This window comes from Phycodurus eques, chromosome 11 (genome assembly GCF_024500275.1).
Source record: "Phycodurus eques isolate BA_2022a chromosome 11, UOR_Pequ_1.1, whole genome shotgun sequence".
Lineage (NCBI taxonomy): Eukaryota > Metazoa > Chordata > Actinopteri > Syngnathiformes > Syngnathidae > Phycodurus > Phycodurus eques.
In genome coordinates this window covers 21,152,488-21,165,524 of record NC_084535.1, presented here as the reverse complement: position 1 = coordinate 21,165,524, position 13,037 = coordinate 21,152,488, and the positions used below count along the sequence as shown (strand labels likewise).

The following is a 13,037-nucleotide window of genomic DNA, read 5'->3' as shown; positions in this document are numbered from 1 at the left end:
ACCCCTGCTATCTTGTCAGAATTGAAAAGTAAGCAGAGCTGCATTAAGTTTTGTTGGATACACAGATAAGTGTCAGATACCGCACAGACCCGACTGCTCGGTGAAGTTGTCGATGCTGTGACACTGGGTAGAATTTGTGCTCAATGATGTACCTATGCCACATACATACTGTGTAGCAGATTAATTGCCGGCTTGATGAGCGAAAATGATTTTGTCTTTTCAAAGCGTAAGTGTCAATGCAGTTCTGATGCATCCTCTAAAGCTGTGCAGATGGATAATCACATGAGAGACCAGTCATCAGTTGATCTTTTTATTCTTAACATCAGTCCATACAAATTAATTCCACTGTGAATAGGGGTGGACACTGATGCATAAAGTTAGGTAAAATGGTCTATTAGTACAGTATTTTCACAGCCACTTCTAAAACAGATTTCCTGACATCAAGACGGATATTAGCCAAAAATACAGCGGTAGTCACACACAAACAAGCTAGTTATTTCAGTAACCGAAGAAAGAACACTAATATGAAGCTTTTTAAGTGATGAGCAAACAACCTATTTGGTGTGATAAACGTTTGGTTAGCCACCACACTTCACACATAAAAATGACAGGAGTCTAGCACGTTACTGGTTTATCAATTGTAACATACCCTATAATAGGTTAACTTCACCTGATTTACATCTTGATACAAGCTTCCATTTGAGAAAGATTTTGAGTCCAAAAATGTTCTACGTTTCAGACTTAAGCACTATGGAAAGAAATAAATCATATATCTGACTCCTGATGTTCATCACTCCAAAAACATTACATGAACTGCAATGTGATAGTTGGACTCTACTGGGCATATACAGTATTTGACTAGAACTTTATAAATACAGTATGTATTATTTGTCTACCTTCCTGCCTCAGTCTGTGTCTTTAGTTATTGGAATTGATGTCTGCTTCGTCCTTCTCCTCCTCCTTGAGGCTTTCCTTCTTGGCTCCGTCTTTGTCTCGCTGGTTGCTTCTGGAGGAGCCGGCTGGGGCTCGGGCCTGGTAGCTGTAACTGGCGGCTCCGAATGACATCCCTGAGTTAAAGTGAGTTTCCTCGCCTTCCAGCAGCTTCCTTGTAGGATGAAAATACATATATTAAAGATTCCATATTCTGCCAAACCAACTTTTTCTAGTATTTGGGATGTAATATTGTCTTTATGGTGCCTCAGTAAACGTGAAATATGAATTAAAATCGTCCACGCATTCCTGAGTTACAGACGGTTTTCTGCCGAGAGGCCTGAAATCAGGTCATTCGAATTTCTCAAGCTTATCTACGTCACTAGCAAAGATCTCTGCCTACATTTCTGCTCCCGAGCCAGCGCTGTCAACATAAACACGTGTGCTCTGACAAGTGGATCTTCTACACGGAGGCAACCGATAGGAGGAAAGGGGTCAGTCTTCGCTAAATACGGACAAAGCAGATACAAAACTGGGTCAAACAGAAGTAACTGTCAGAGAGGCCTTTTCTGGACACTCGTATGACAAAAAATAGGTGTTTTATGACATGAAATTACCACTTTTACACTAAGTCCATGTTAGAGAGTCACTATGGAGGTCTAAATAGACAATATATGGGACCTATAGAGTAGAAGTAAGAATGTTTTTAATTCATTCATTTTCCATACTGCTTATCCACACTAGGGTCGCTGGCGTGATTGAGCCTATCCCAGGTGACTCTGGGCGAGAGGCAGGGTACACCCTGAACTGGTTGCCAGCCAATCGCAGGTCACATACAAACAAAGAGTCTTAAATTAACCTATGTTTTATGGGGACGAAACCAGAGTACCTGGAGAAAACCCACGCAGGCACAGGGAGAGCATGCAAACTCCACACAGGCGAGGCCGGATTTCAACCCGGGTCCTCAGAACTGTGAGGCAGATGCGTTAAACAGTCGCCCACTATTCCACAAGAAATTATGTTTACTTATTTATTCTGCAGACAGAGGCCCGTTTGAGTAGAGCGTTTATGTGGGTTCTAATGTGTTAAGTTAGTAAGGTAGTAAGTCTACTGTAAATTTGTAATTGCCTCTTCATATTATGACATACTGTGAAACTCCGCATATTCTCGTTCGGCATTTGAAAATTTGCATAGTAGTGTCTATTTTAGGGGAACCTATCCTCTATTTGCTAAAAAATTTAGTTGCTGTTTTTGTGCTCGAGCCAAAGCTTTGTCTCACAAAAATGTGAATTTCTTTGGTGCCATTTTGGGGCCAAGGAACTATGTCACTTAACTAGCCTTGTCTTAAAGGAAAAAAGTGGTTTCCTGCTATCCTGAGGCATCTATAGGTAATTAATCTTTTTGGATGGGTGTCAATTACTGGTGCATTGCCAAGTGCATTTTTCTCTGTTGTTTTAAAACAATAAATTAAAAACAATCAACAGAAAAAAAGAAATCAACTCATCAAATACATTGTAAATCTGTCATGAAAAACAATAAAACTATTTCAGTTGCAATGACAGCTTAGACTACTGATGCTGCCTCTTTCCCCAACTGTATTTGCTCATGCACACACACACACACACACACACGGTATATAAATTATTGAGCTAAATTTGAGCATTTAATGCCACACTTCTAATAAAGTAGCAAAGACCCAACGGAATTGTGTGTCAAACAAATTTTTGTTGCGATCCACATAGTTTTGGTTTCTCTCAGAGGGCTGTTATGGCTGTGAAACCACACAAATGTTTAATCGCCACATCATATTAAATATACACAACAATAGATGTTTACTGTCACGTGTCTACATCTGGGTACTGGTCACCATCAGCGCCAGACTGGATGACTGGAATCTTCACATTGCAACCACCAGTACGGCTTAACAGTGACAAATGGTGGCTAATAAATCTTTAAGACTTTAGTTATTGGTGGGGATTAGATGTTATTTCTGAAAAGAGGTATGATGCTAGTGTGATACAACTTCCGCTTTTGAAGATGGTCTCTGTATTGGTTGGCTGAATGCAAGAAATCAGCACGAAGGCTACGGTACTGCACACCAATGGACTTGGCTTGACTTGTATGTTCATATTATACATTATGAATATAGTTAAGTATTGATGTAAAACACAATAGTTGATGCTTTATATAGTACTTGGATTGAGGCGGCACGGCCGGCTCGCAAACGCAGAAATGCATTTTCATTGTGAGTGAAAGCGTGTGTGCATTTAGGTGAATTGTGAACTGCGACGTTGCGAAAGTGTGCGCCCAATACCAGTAGCAGACTCATCACTCACTCATGGAAACAGTTGCCAGTTGCCGCACACTGCGACAGTTCAATCGGGTTCGGCCAAGTCGCTCGGTGCCTCTGGATTGGCAGACTGGGGTGGTGGTTTTTAAGAAGGGGGACCGGAGGGTGTGTTCCAATTACAGGGGGATCACACTCCTCAGCCGAATCTCAGATCGAGGAGGAGCAGTGTGGTTTTCGTCCTGACTGTGGAACAGTGGACCAGCTCTACACTCGGCAGGGTCCTCGAGGGTGCATGGGAGTTCGCCCAACCAGTCCACATGTGTTTTGTGGACTTGGAGAAGGCGTTCGACCGTGTCCCTCGGGGAGTCCTGTGGGGGGTGCTTTGGGAGTATGGGGTATCGAACCCCCTGATACGGGCTGTTCGGTTCCTGTACGACCGGAGTCAGAGTTTGGTCCACATATCCGGCAGTAAGTCGGACTCGTGCTCGGTAAGGGTTGGCCTCCGCCAAGGCTGCCCTTTGCCACCGATTCCGTTCATAACTTTTATGGACAGAATTTCAAGGCGCAGCCGAGGCTTAGAGGGGGTCCGGTTCGGTGGCCTCAGTATTGCATCTCTGCTTTTTGCAGATGATGTGGTTCAGTTGGCTTCATCAACCCGTGATTTCCAACTCTCACTGGAGCATTTCACAACCGAGTGTGAACCAGCTGGGATGAGAATCAGCACCTCCAAATCTGAGACCATGGTCCTCAGTCGGAAAACGATGGCGTGCCCTCTCCAGGTCTGGGATTAGACCTTGCCCCAAGTGGAGGAGTTCAAGTATCTTGGGGTCTTGTTCACGAGTGAGGGAAGAATGGAACGGGAAATGGACAGGCGGGTCGGTGCAGCATCTGCAGTGATGCGGACTTTGTATCGGTCCGTTGTGGTAAAGAAGGAGCTAAGCCGAAAGGCGAAGCTCTCAATTTACTGGTCGCTCTACGTTCCTACCCTCAGCTATGGTCACCAGCTGTGGGTCGTGACCGAAAGAACAAGATCCCGGATACAAACGGTCGAAATGAGTTTCCTCCGCAGGGTGTCCGGGCTCTCCCTTAGAGATAGGGTGAGAAGCTTGGTCATCCGGGAGGATCTCAGAGTAGAGCCCTGCTCCTCCACATTGAGAGGAGCCAGATGAGGTGGCTGGAGCATCTGATTCGGATGCCTGCCTGGTGAGGTGTTCCGGGCACGTCCCACCGGGAGGAGACCCTGGGGACGACTCAGGACGCGCTGGAGAGACTGTCTTTCGGCCGGCCTGGGAACGCCTCGGGATCCCCCCGGAAGAGCTAGATGAAGTGCCTGGGGAGAGGGAAGTCTGCCTCCCTGCTAAAGCTACTGCCCCGCGACCCGACCTCGGATAAGCGGTGGAAAATGGATGGATGGAATTGAGTTGTGTAAAAATGTAAAATGACACAGGGGGAAAAGTATTGAACACGAAGGGAGGTACAAAAAGGCATGGAAACCAAGACAACACCTAAAATCTATCAATAATCAAAAGCAAACCCAGCCCCTTGTCAGTGCAAATGAATATCAGCTGTTTCAGTCCTACGTGATGGCCTACAAAAAGGTCTCATTGCCAAGGTGTGAGTCAAGACCCATCTCGTGATGAGTAAGAGCAAAGAGGTGTCTCAAGACCATCGCAAACTAATTGTTGCAAAACATAACGATGGCATTGGTTACAAGCACATATCTTCTGAATGTTCCAGTGAGCACGTTGGGGCAATAATACGTAAGTGAAAAGCCAATCAGCCTCCGGTGCCCCTTCTTAAAAAGGGGGGCCACCACCCCAGTCTGCCAATCCAGAGGCACTGTCCCCGATGTCCACGCAATGTTGCAGAGGCGTGTCAACCAGGACATCCCCACAACATCCACAGCCTTTAGGAACTCTGGACGAATCTCATCCACCCCCGGGGCCTTGCCACCAAGGACCTTTTTAACCACCTCGATGATCTCAACCCCATAGATAAGAGAGCCCGCCTCAGAGAACCCAAACTCTGCTTCCTCATGGGAAGGCGTGTCGGTGGAATTGAGGAGGTCTTCGAAGTATTCTCCCCACCGACTCACAACGTCCTGACTCGAGGTGAGCAGCGCCCCATCCCCGCTATAAACAGTGTTGATGGTGCACTGTTTCCCCCTCCTGAGACGCTGGATGGTGGAACAGAATTTCCTCAAAGTCTTTCTACATGGCCTCACCGAACTCCTCCCATGCCCGAATTTTTGCTTCAGCGACCCACAAATTCCGCTTGGCCAGCCGGTACCCATCAGCTGCCTCAGGATTCCCACAGGCCAAAAAGGCCCGATAGGACTCCTTCTTCAGCTTGACAGTGTCCCTCATTGTTGGTGTCCACCAATGGGTTCGGGGATTGCCGCCACGACAGGCACCGACTACCTTACGGCCACAGCTACGGTCGGCCGCCTCAGCAATGGAGGCGCGGAACGTGATCCCCTCGGACATTATGTCACCCGCCTTCCCCGGAACATGAGCAAAGTTATGTCGGAGGTGGGAGTTGAAACTCCTTCTGACAGGGGATTCTGCAAGACGTTCCCAGCAGACCCTCACCATACGCTTGGGCCTGCCACGTCGGACCGGCATCTTCCCCAACCATCGGAGCCAACTCACCACCAGGTGGTGATCAGTTGACAGCTCCGCTCCTCTCTTCACCCGAGTGTCCAAGACATGTGGCCGCAAGTCCGATTACATGACCACAAAGTCGATCATCGAACTGCGACCTAGGGTGTCCTGGTGCCAAGTGCACGTGTGGACACCCTTATGCTTGAACATGGTGTTCGTTATGGACAATACGTGGTGAGCACAGAAGTCCAATAACAGAACACCGCTCGGGTTCTGATCGGGGGGGGGGGGGGCGTTCCTCCCAATTACGCCCTTCCAGGTCTCACTATCATTTCCCACGTGTGCATTGAAGTCCCTCAGCAGAACGATAGAATCCCCAGCGGATGCGCTCTCCAGCACCCCCTCCAAAAAGGGTGGGTACTCTGAACTTCTGTTTGGTGCATAGGCGGAAATAACAGTCAGGACCCGTCCCCCCACCCGAAGGCCGAGGGAGGCTACCCTCTTGTCCACCGGGGTGAACCCAACGTACAGGCGTCGAGCCAGGGGGCAATAAGTATACCCACAGCTGCTCGGCGCCTCTCACCGTGGGCAACTCCAAAGTGGAAGAGAGTCCAACCCCTCTCAAGAGGACTGGTACCAGAGCCCAAGCTGTGTGTGGAGGCGAGTCAGACTATATCTAGTCGGAACTTCTCGCCCTCACACACCAGCTTGGGCCGCTTCCCTGCCAGAGAGGTGACATTCCACGTACCTAGAGCCAGCTTCTGTAGCCGGGGAGTGGATCGCCAAGGTCCCTGCCTTCGGCCACCGCCCAGATCGCACCGCACCCGACCCCTAATTTAAATGGTTTGCATTGCTATTAATTCCCTATTTAACTCTTTCCTCGAGTAAAAGAGAGCTGGCTTTTCCTTGGTGCAATGTGTGCTGTGTTAGCACAATAACAATAGCGATACCATCATCAGCTGACAGATTGTTGATAATATTATTAAAGTTATCAACAACAAAGTTATCAACTGTTTTGCTACATTTGGTGTTTTTTTTTGTGCTGCTTCGTTCGCTTATCAGTCACTAGGCAGTACAATAGACCTACTTCCTGTTTACTTTCTTGTGACTTATAAGAGAAGCAGGTGATGGTTTTGATTGATTGTAGGGCATCATGGTACTTGGAATTCTTACCAGACATGGAGTGAACCAGGCGGGACACTGACTTTGTCCTGATACAAACCAGAGCAAACTAAATGGATGAAAGCATCTAATTTTCTTGTGACCTTGCATTCATTTTGGTTTATGCTGTCTACAATTTCTAATATTATAAAAAGTACAAAGACTAGCTGATTTTTCTGTGGCAATGCCTTAGTGCATGTATCCATAATGTTTTTGTTTACCTTCTTTTTTGGTAACATAATTACAATACTGATAACAGTGATTACTTTGGTCATGACAATAATGATAGGACATTTCCATACCGTTTCCTCTCTACTCACCTGTAAGCAGCTATCTCAATGTCCAGGGCCATCTTGACGTTGAGCAAGTCCTGATATTCTCTCAGGTGCTGAGCCATCTCGCCCTTGAGGTTCCTCAGCTCAGTATCCAGTTGGCCAATCGTGTCCTGTTCGAAGAGGGCAAGCAGAATGATGAAAAGACACTCATTGAAAGGTCACACAGTTGAAGGGTTACTTTTGTCTTTTAAAAGACAAACATAACCTTTGAGGCTTACTTAGTTTGAGCTTCCCTAAATAGCTAGTGAAAACAGATGGCCTTCCTGGATCCAATTTAGCAGTAGTCTGGGTTAATCTAGATGCACAGGATCAGTTCACTAAGAACTTTCGCTGTCTAAGCCTAAGTGACTTCCACACTAAAGCTATTTATTTTCTGTAGTTTGTCATGCTTGCCCTGAAAAGCTAATGCATCCAGATGGAACAGGTTAGTATCTTGAGCCGAATAATGTGTTTTAAGGCAAGCGTTTCTCATGAAACAGGTGTCAGAGTGTAAATGACTAGAGTTTTTCATTACTAAAATTAGTAACAATCATCAGAATGGTCAAGAAGTCGCAATTATAGCATGTTCACTGTCGTTCTCCTAGCTCAGCTCCGAATGGCCATATTTTAGATAAATGTCCCGCACGTACAGAACTTTATGCATGCATTATGTATTTTAAATTCATTGGAAGACAACAAGACCAATTTGGGGACCCGGGGACCAGGTTCTAATTTGTAAATCTGCAAATAGTTTCTATTCAACTTGCCCTTGACATTGACATGTTAGGGCCACCTTGAAGGATGCTCTTAGGTAATGGAACTCAAGCTGTGACATCATTGATGAGTTTGCCCTGCTCAATCCTATTAGTTGGAGACACTCACAGCCTTCACTGGCGTGCTGCTGCATTTTCAGGTTGAAGTAACTTACTTTTACTCGACGTTTACCAGGTATTTACAGTAACTGGTAATAGCCGACTGGTATTTAAAAAAAAAATAAAAATGTTTAACATGCTTTAATCACTCAAGCAAGAGTGTGAACAGGCACTAAGGAATACTTTTAAAAGTGTGTTTTTGTAAAATGTTTGTGTTTTAATAAGTTCAAATGTGTTTAAAGCATGGGAGGGTTAAAACAATATTAGACGCTATAAGACGCTCTCGCTATGCTTTACATATAGATTTTCACGGGCGGGTGCGTCTGGAATATATCGCCTACGATAAACAAGGGTTAACTGTACTGCATATGTCAAACGTTTCTCAATGCGTACCTGCAATGCTGTGACTTCAGCATTGTGAGTGTCCTCCATCTCTGTGGTCTGCCTCTCTAGAGACTCGTTGGCACCCCTCAGCGTCTCGAGCTCCAGGGTCTTGGCCTGCAGCTGCCTCCTGAACTCGTTCATCTCCTCCCTGCTGGCGCGCATGGCCTCATTGCTCCTGGTGGCCTGTTCGCTCAGGTTGACGAACTTGCTCTTGTACCACTCCTCTGCTGACTGCAGGTTTTTGGAGGCAATGGACTCGTACTGGTTGCGGATCTCTTTCAAAGCTGAGGTGAGGTCGGGGTTGGCGAGTTCCAGTTCCACGGAGACCTGCTGCGCCTCCATCAAGCTGCTCAACTCCTGTATTTCCTCATCGTGGACTTTGTTCAGGAAGGAGATTTCATCCCTCAGCGATTCCACTCGGCGCTCCAGATCCAGACGAATGGCTGCCGCATCATCCACATCCTTCCTGAAGGACTTCAAGGTTTGCTCCGTCTCTTCGTGCACGCTCAGCTCCTGCTCATACTTTACATTGAGTTTCTAAAATGTAGCAAATAGTTACACATGAGCAAAGTAAGAAAGACAAATGTGATGCTGTAAATAAAGCATACATTTAGATTTGCAGCTCCAGCAGACACAAAGGGAAATGCTGTGGTGAAACTGAAGGAAGATTTCTAGCTTGTAATTCGTAGTAAGTATTAATCTGGACGTAGCTTTATGTACAACTGGACTGCATGCGTCATAGTGAGTGCCGGTCCTTACATTTTTAACTTTGTCATGTAAACAATTGAGGTAATCAAACTATTCGACACATCTTTTGTGTTCCACAACATTGCAAACTACAACCACCAGTCTCAGTCCAAATGGAACTCTTTTATTTTAGATGCATACCATATATTAACTGGATAATCATTTGCTTGAAAAGACTTAGGTTAGATCGGGTAAAAGAAAACAAAGAGATTATTTCAACTTGTAGTTCTTTCTAAAAATATAGTTCTAATTCTCATAAAACTTTTGTTTCTCATAGTATTTTAATTGTAGTCTTTTCATTGTGACTTTATTGTTCTACTGTATAATTATTTTTGTTTCATTACAGAATGGCTCCAATGCTCCTTCTTATCATGTAATGATACAAACAGTCATGGTTGCTCTTGTACCTGCAACTCATCTTCCATGTTATTCCTCTCGATCAGGATACGGTTCTTGTCCCTGTTCAGGTCCTCCAACTGGGACCGCAAGTCCCTCAGCTCCTGCTGGTAGAGATGAGCGGCCCGTGACGGTTCGCTCTGCCTCTGCCGCAGCGTCACCAGCTCGGCCTCCAGTACTTTATTCTGCTGCTCCAGGTGTCTGACTTTATCAATGAACATGGCGAAGCGATCATTTAGACCCTGTGCAGCAAGACAAATGCCTCATTGGTACTGGCTCCTGTTTGGCATTAACTGTAGCATATTTAAGATGCTTACAAGCCTCTAAGCTAATGACGACTACATTTTTACCTGTTTTGGATGACCTTTCTTACATTTCGTGGTAGTTATTGTGTTTAGGGGCAGCCTAAAATATGTATTTGCTACTCTGCAAAGGGACCATTGAAACACCTGACAGTTTAACTGTGTTAAAATGGTTGTGCAAAGTCGTGGAGTTACATTAAAAGACACGATAACAACAACGACTTTATAAGGAAATCATATGAGGGGACGTCAGTGACATAATTCAGAATTACATCTCAAACACGCGACAGAAATGCTCTCATACACATTACTGGAACACTCTCACACAAATATGTTTTTTTTTTTAACTAAAATGCTTTCTCAAACACAACTGAAATGCTCTCTCACACTACATAATATTTATTTTTTTTCTTTCTCTCTTTTTTTACTGCTCACATACACTATTCTCATGAGTGTGAGAGCATTTGAGTTGTGTGTGAACTTAATATTTCTTTAGTAATGTGTATAACAGCATTTCTGTTGTGAGCGAGAGTGTTTCAGTAGTGGTCTGAGAGTGTTTCAGTGTGCGTGTGTGCACGTTATATAAAGGTTTCAAATGCTGTGCTGTTTTAGAGCAACCCTATGTGTCCTGGAATAAGATTTAGCCGTATTAATCCTGGTTGATTTAAAGGTGAAATCTCATACCCAGCCCTGCTTTGTGGAGTTTGCATTTTCTCCACATGCTCTGGTTTTAATTTCACTTACTAGCGGGTCTGAAAATGATTTACTACAAATAATGTATATATGTTCATGTATCTATGCCAGTGACAGGCGGAACAATTAAAAGCTTTTCCACCCGTTAGCAGAAGGTACAATTCAACTGTGTATCCACCAGTTGTCACTCATACAGAACAATATCTACATGTTGAACTAAAAAGGCCTAGATTTCACACTGACTAAGCACATTTGTGAGTAAATTGAGACATTACCATTATTTCAGTACTTTTTGTGACATTTTTTGTTAGGTGGTGTCGTAACATTTTTGTCATGCAAAACATGGGCCTTGACTGAATAAAGGCCAGGAAACAATGGATGAGAGCAGTGATTTCCAACCTTCATGGAGTCAAGGCACATATTTTATAATTGAAAAATCTCACGGTACACCAACAGACAAAAATGTCACAAAAAGTGTATACATTAATTACTGTATGTACTTCCTGCCGTCTAATAGAAGACCATTCAATTGTTCTGTCTGTCACTATGCATCACTGGCATAAATAGATAAATAAGGATAGATTATTTCTTGTAAATGAATAATTTTTTGAGCAATTAAGTTCAATTTGATAATTTCCCACGGCACACTTGAAGAGCGCTCACGGCACACTGGTTGCGGCTCACTGGATTAGAGAGTGCAAATACCAAATGCTGTGGCGAGTGAGTGCACTTTTTTTGTCCTTTGTACTTCCATTATTTGACTTGTTTTATGTTAAATGTTGTGGACATTCACTTGTTTAGTTATTGACAATGATGGGAAGTATGAAGTACAAATACTGTCACTGGAGTAGATTTTGGTGGTGTCTTTACTTGAGTAGTTTGTTTTCTGACGACTTTTGACTATTAGCCCGTCTCTGTACATCTGAAAACAGATATGTCCTTTCTACTCCTTATTGTCAAATACGCTCATTAATTTTTTTGACGTAACTAGAGAGGTAAAATCAACTAAGAACTTGATTGAGATTTTGGGATCTTACAAGGCAGAAAAAAACAGGGAAAGCAGCGACATGGAGGAATGAGAGAGAGAGAGCATTAACGATGAAAGCAACAGATTCGGAGAAGCAAGATATTTGCTATTCATGGCCTTATTTAGAGAATTGTTGGATGTCGGCTTCAAGAGAGATTCGTAGTGAATGTGTCGTCTTGTGCCAGCCATCTTGTGGTGTTCAAGAATTCTTTCTAAGCTTGATCTTTTTTGTGAAAGGGGGGGAATAGGGAGTTTTTATTTTATGTGAGGTGTTTTTTTTGTTGTGTATTTTTGTGCACACTTTCAAACTGAATATATTAAAGAGTCAAATCTGAAGAAAAAAAAAAACAAAAAACACTTTTTGTAGTTAAATTTAGCATGGCGGCACGGTGAACAACCGGTTAGCACGTCTGTTTCACAGTCCTGAGCTCCAGGGTTCAAATCTGTGTGGAGTTTGCATGTTCTCCTGTTGTCTGCATGGGTTTTTGTGAGTGAAAAATTTGAAAACACATGTTGCTTTAAAAGGAACCAGTTGTTTGTTTTCATTCTTACTGCAAGCACGATGCAAAACAATAAAAGAAGGAAACTATTTTTTGTGCATTTTTTTCCATTGTGACAAGTTTTAGAAATAGTTCCAGTATTGTATATATATATATATATATATATATATATATATATATATTATTATTATTAAATTATATATTGTATATACATTTTCACTGACATACCTGCAGCTGCTCTTTCTCATTGGTTCTGATGACTTTCAGTTCGTTGTTGACCACCGAAGTCTGGATCAAGTCGAGGGAGTCCGTGGCCACGAGAGAGAAGGAGCCTGGAGGTTGGCCCAGCCGCCTGTACATGCCCACGGAGGAGGCGCTGTTTCGGGACACGGCCATGGACCTGAGACCCGGGGACACCCGTGGTATGGAGCTGCTCATACGGGGGGAGGAAGAGGAGGAGGCGGCGGAGAACCTGGAAGAATTCCCGAAAATCTTCCGGTAGGAGGAAGAAGTGTAGTGCTCTCTGTAGTTCATCTTTGCCGTGAGTCAGAGCTCAAAGTGAGGTACTTGGGAGAGATTTGCCGCAGCTTTAAGCAGCGCGGATACAGGTGGAGCAAACCATTCTGTACCCTATACAAAAACAAACAAAATGAAACATGGACACAAGTTTGGTAGCTTTAAAAACTATTTGAATACACCCATCGCACACACGAAAACGTAAGCTCAATTTGTACATTTACATCTATAATTTCTAAATGTTATGTTACGATCAGAAAACATGGAACTGTCCATGTTGAAGCAACTGTTGTGCTCGTGTA

General features: G+C 44.1%; 1 protein-coding gene across 1 annotated transcript; it reads right to left on the bottom strand.

The window, feature by feature from the left end:
* Positions 1–302: 302 nt before the first annotated feature.
* On the bottom strand, positions 303–12,781 carry LOC133409930 (alpha-internexin-like). Its single transcript, XM_061690533.1, has 5 exons — positions 12,448–12,781; positions 9,709–9,939; positions 8,564–9,091; positions 7,305–7,429; positions 303–1,105 (listed from the first exon to the last, which is right to left on the bottom strand). Exons 1-5 carry the CDS (start codon positions 12,751–12,753, stop codon positions 919–921), a joined length of 1,377 nt encoding a protein of 458 aa, XP_061546517.1. The 5' UTR covers positions 12,754–12,781; the 3' UTR covers positions 303–918.
* Between the last annotated feature and the right edge of the window lie 256 nt (positions 12,782–13,037).

Coding starts and splice junctions, on each gene's coding strand:
- LOC133409930 (XM_061690533.1), bottom strand. CDS start 12,753: ATGAACTACAGAGAGCACTACACTTCTTCCTCCTACCGGAAGATTTTC. Junction 7,430..8,563: donor CTGAAGTCACAGCATTGCAG/GTACGCATTGAG, acceptor CTCTTCGAACAG/GACACGATTGGCCAACTGGA. Junction 1,106..7,304: donor ATTGAGATAGCTGCTTACAG/GTGAGTAGAGAG, acceptor TCATCCTACAAG/GAAGCTGCTGGAAGGCGAGG.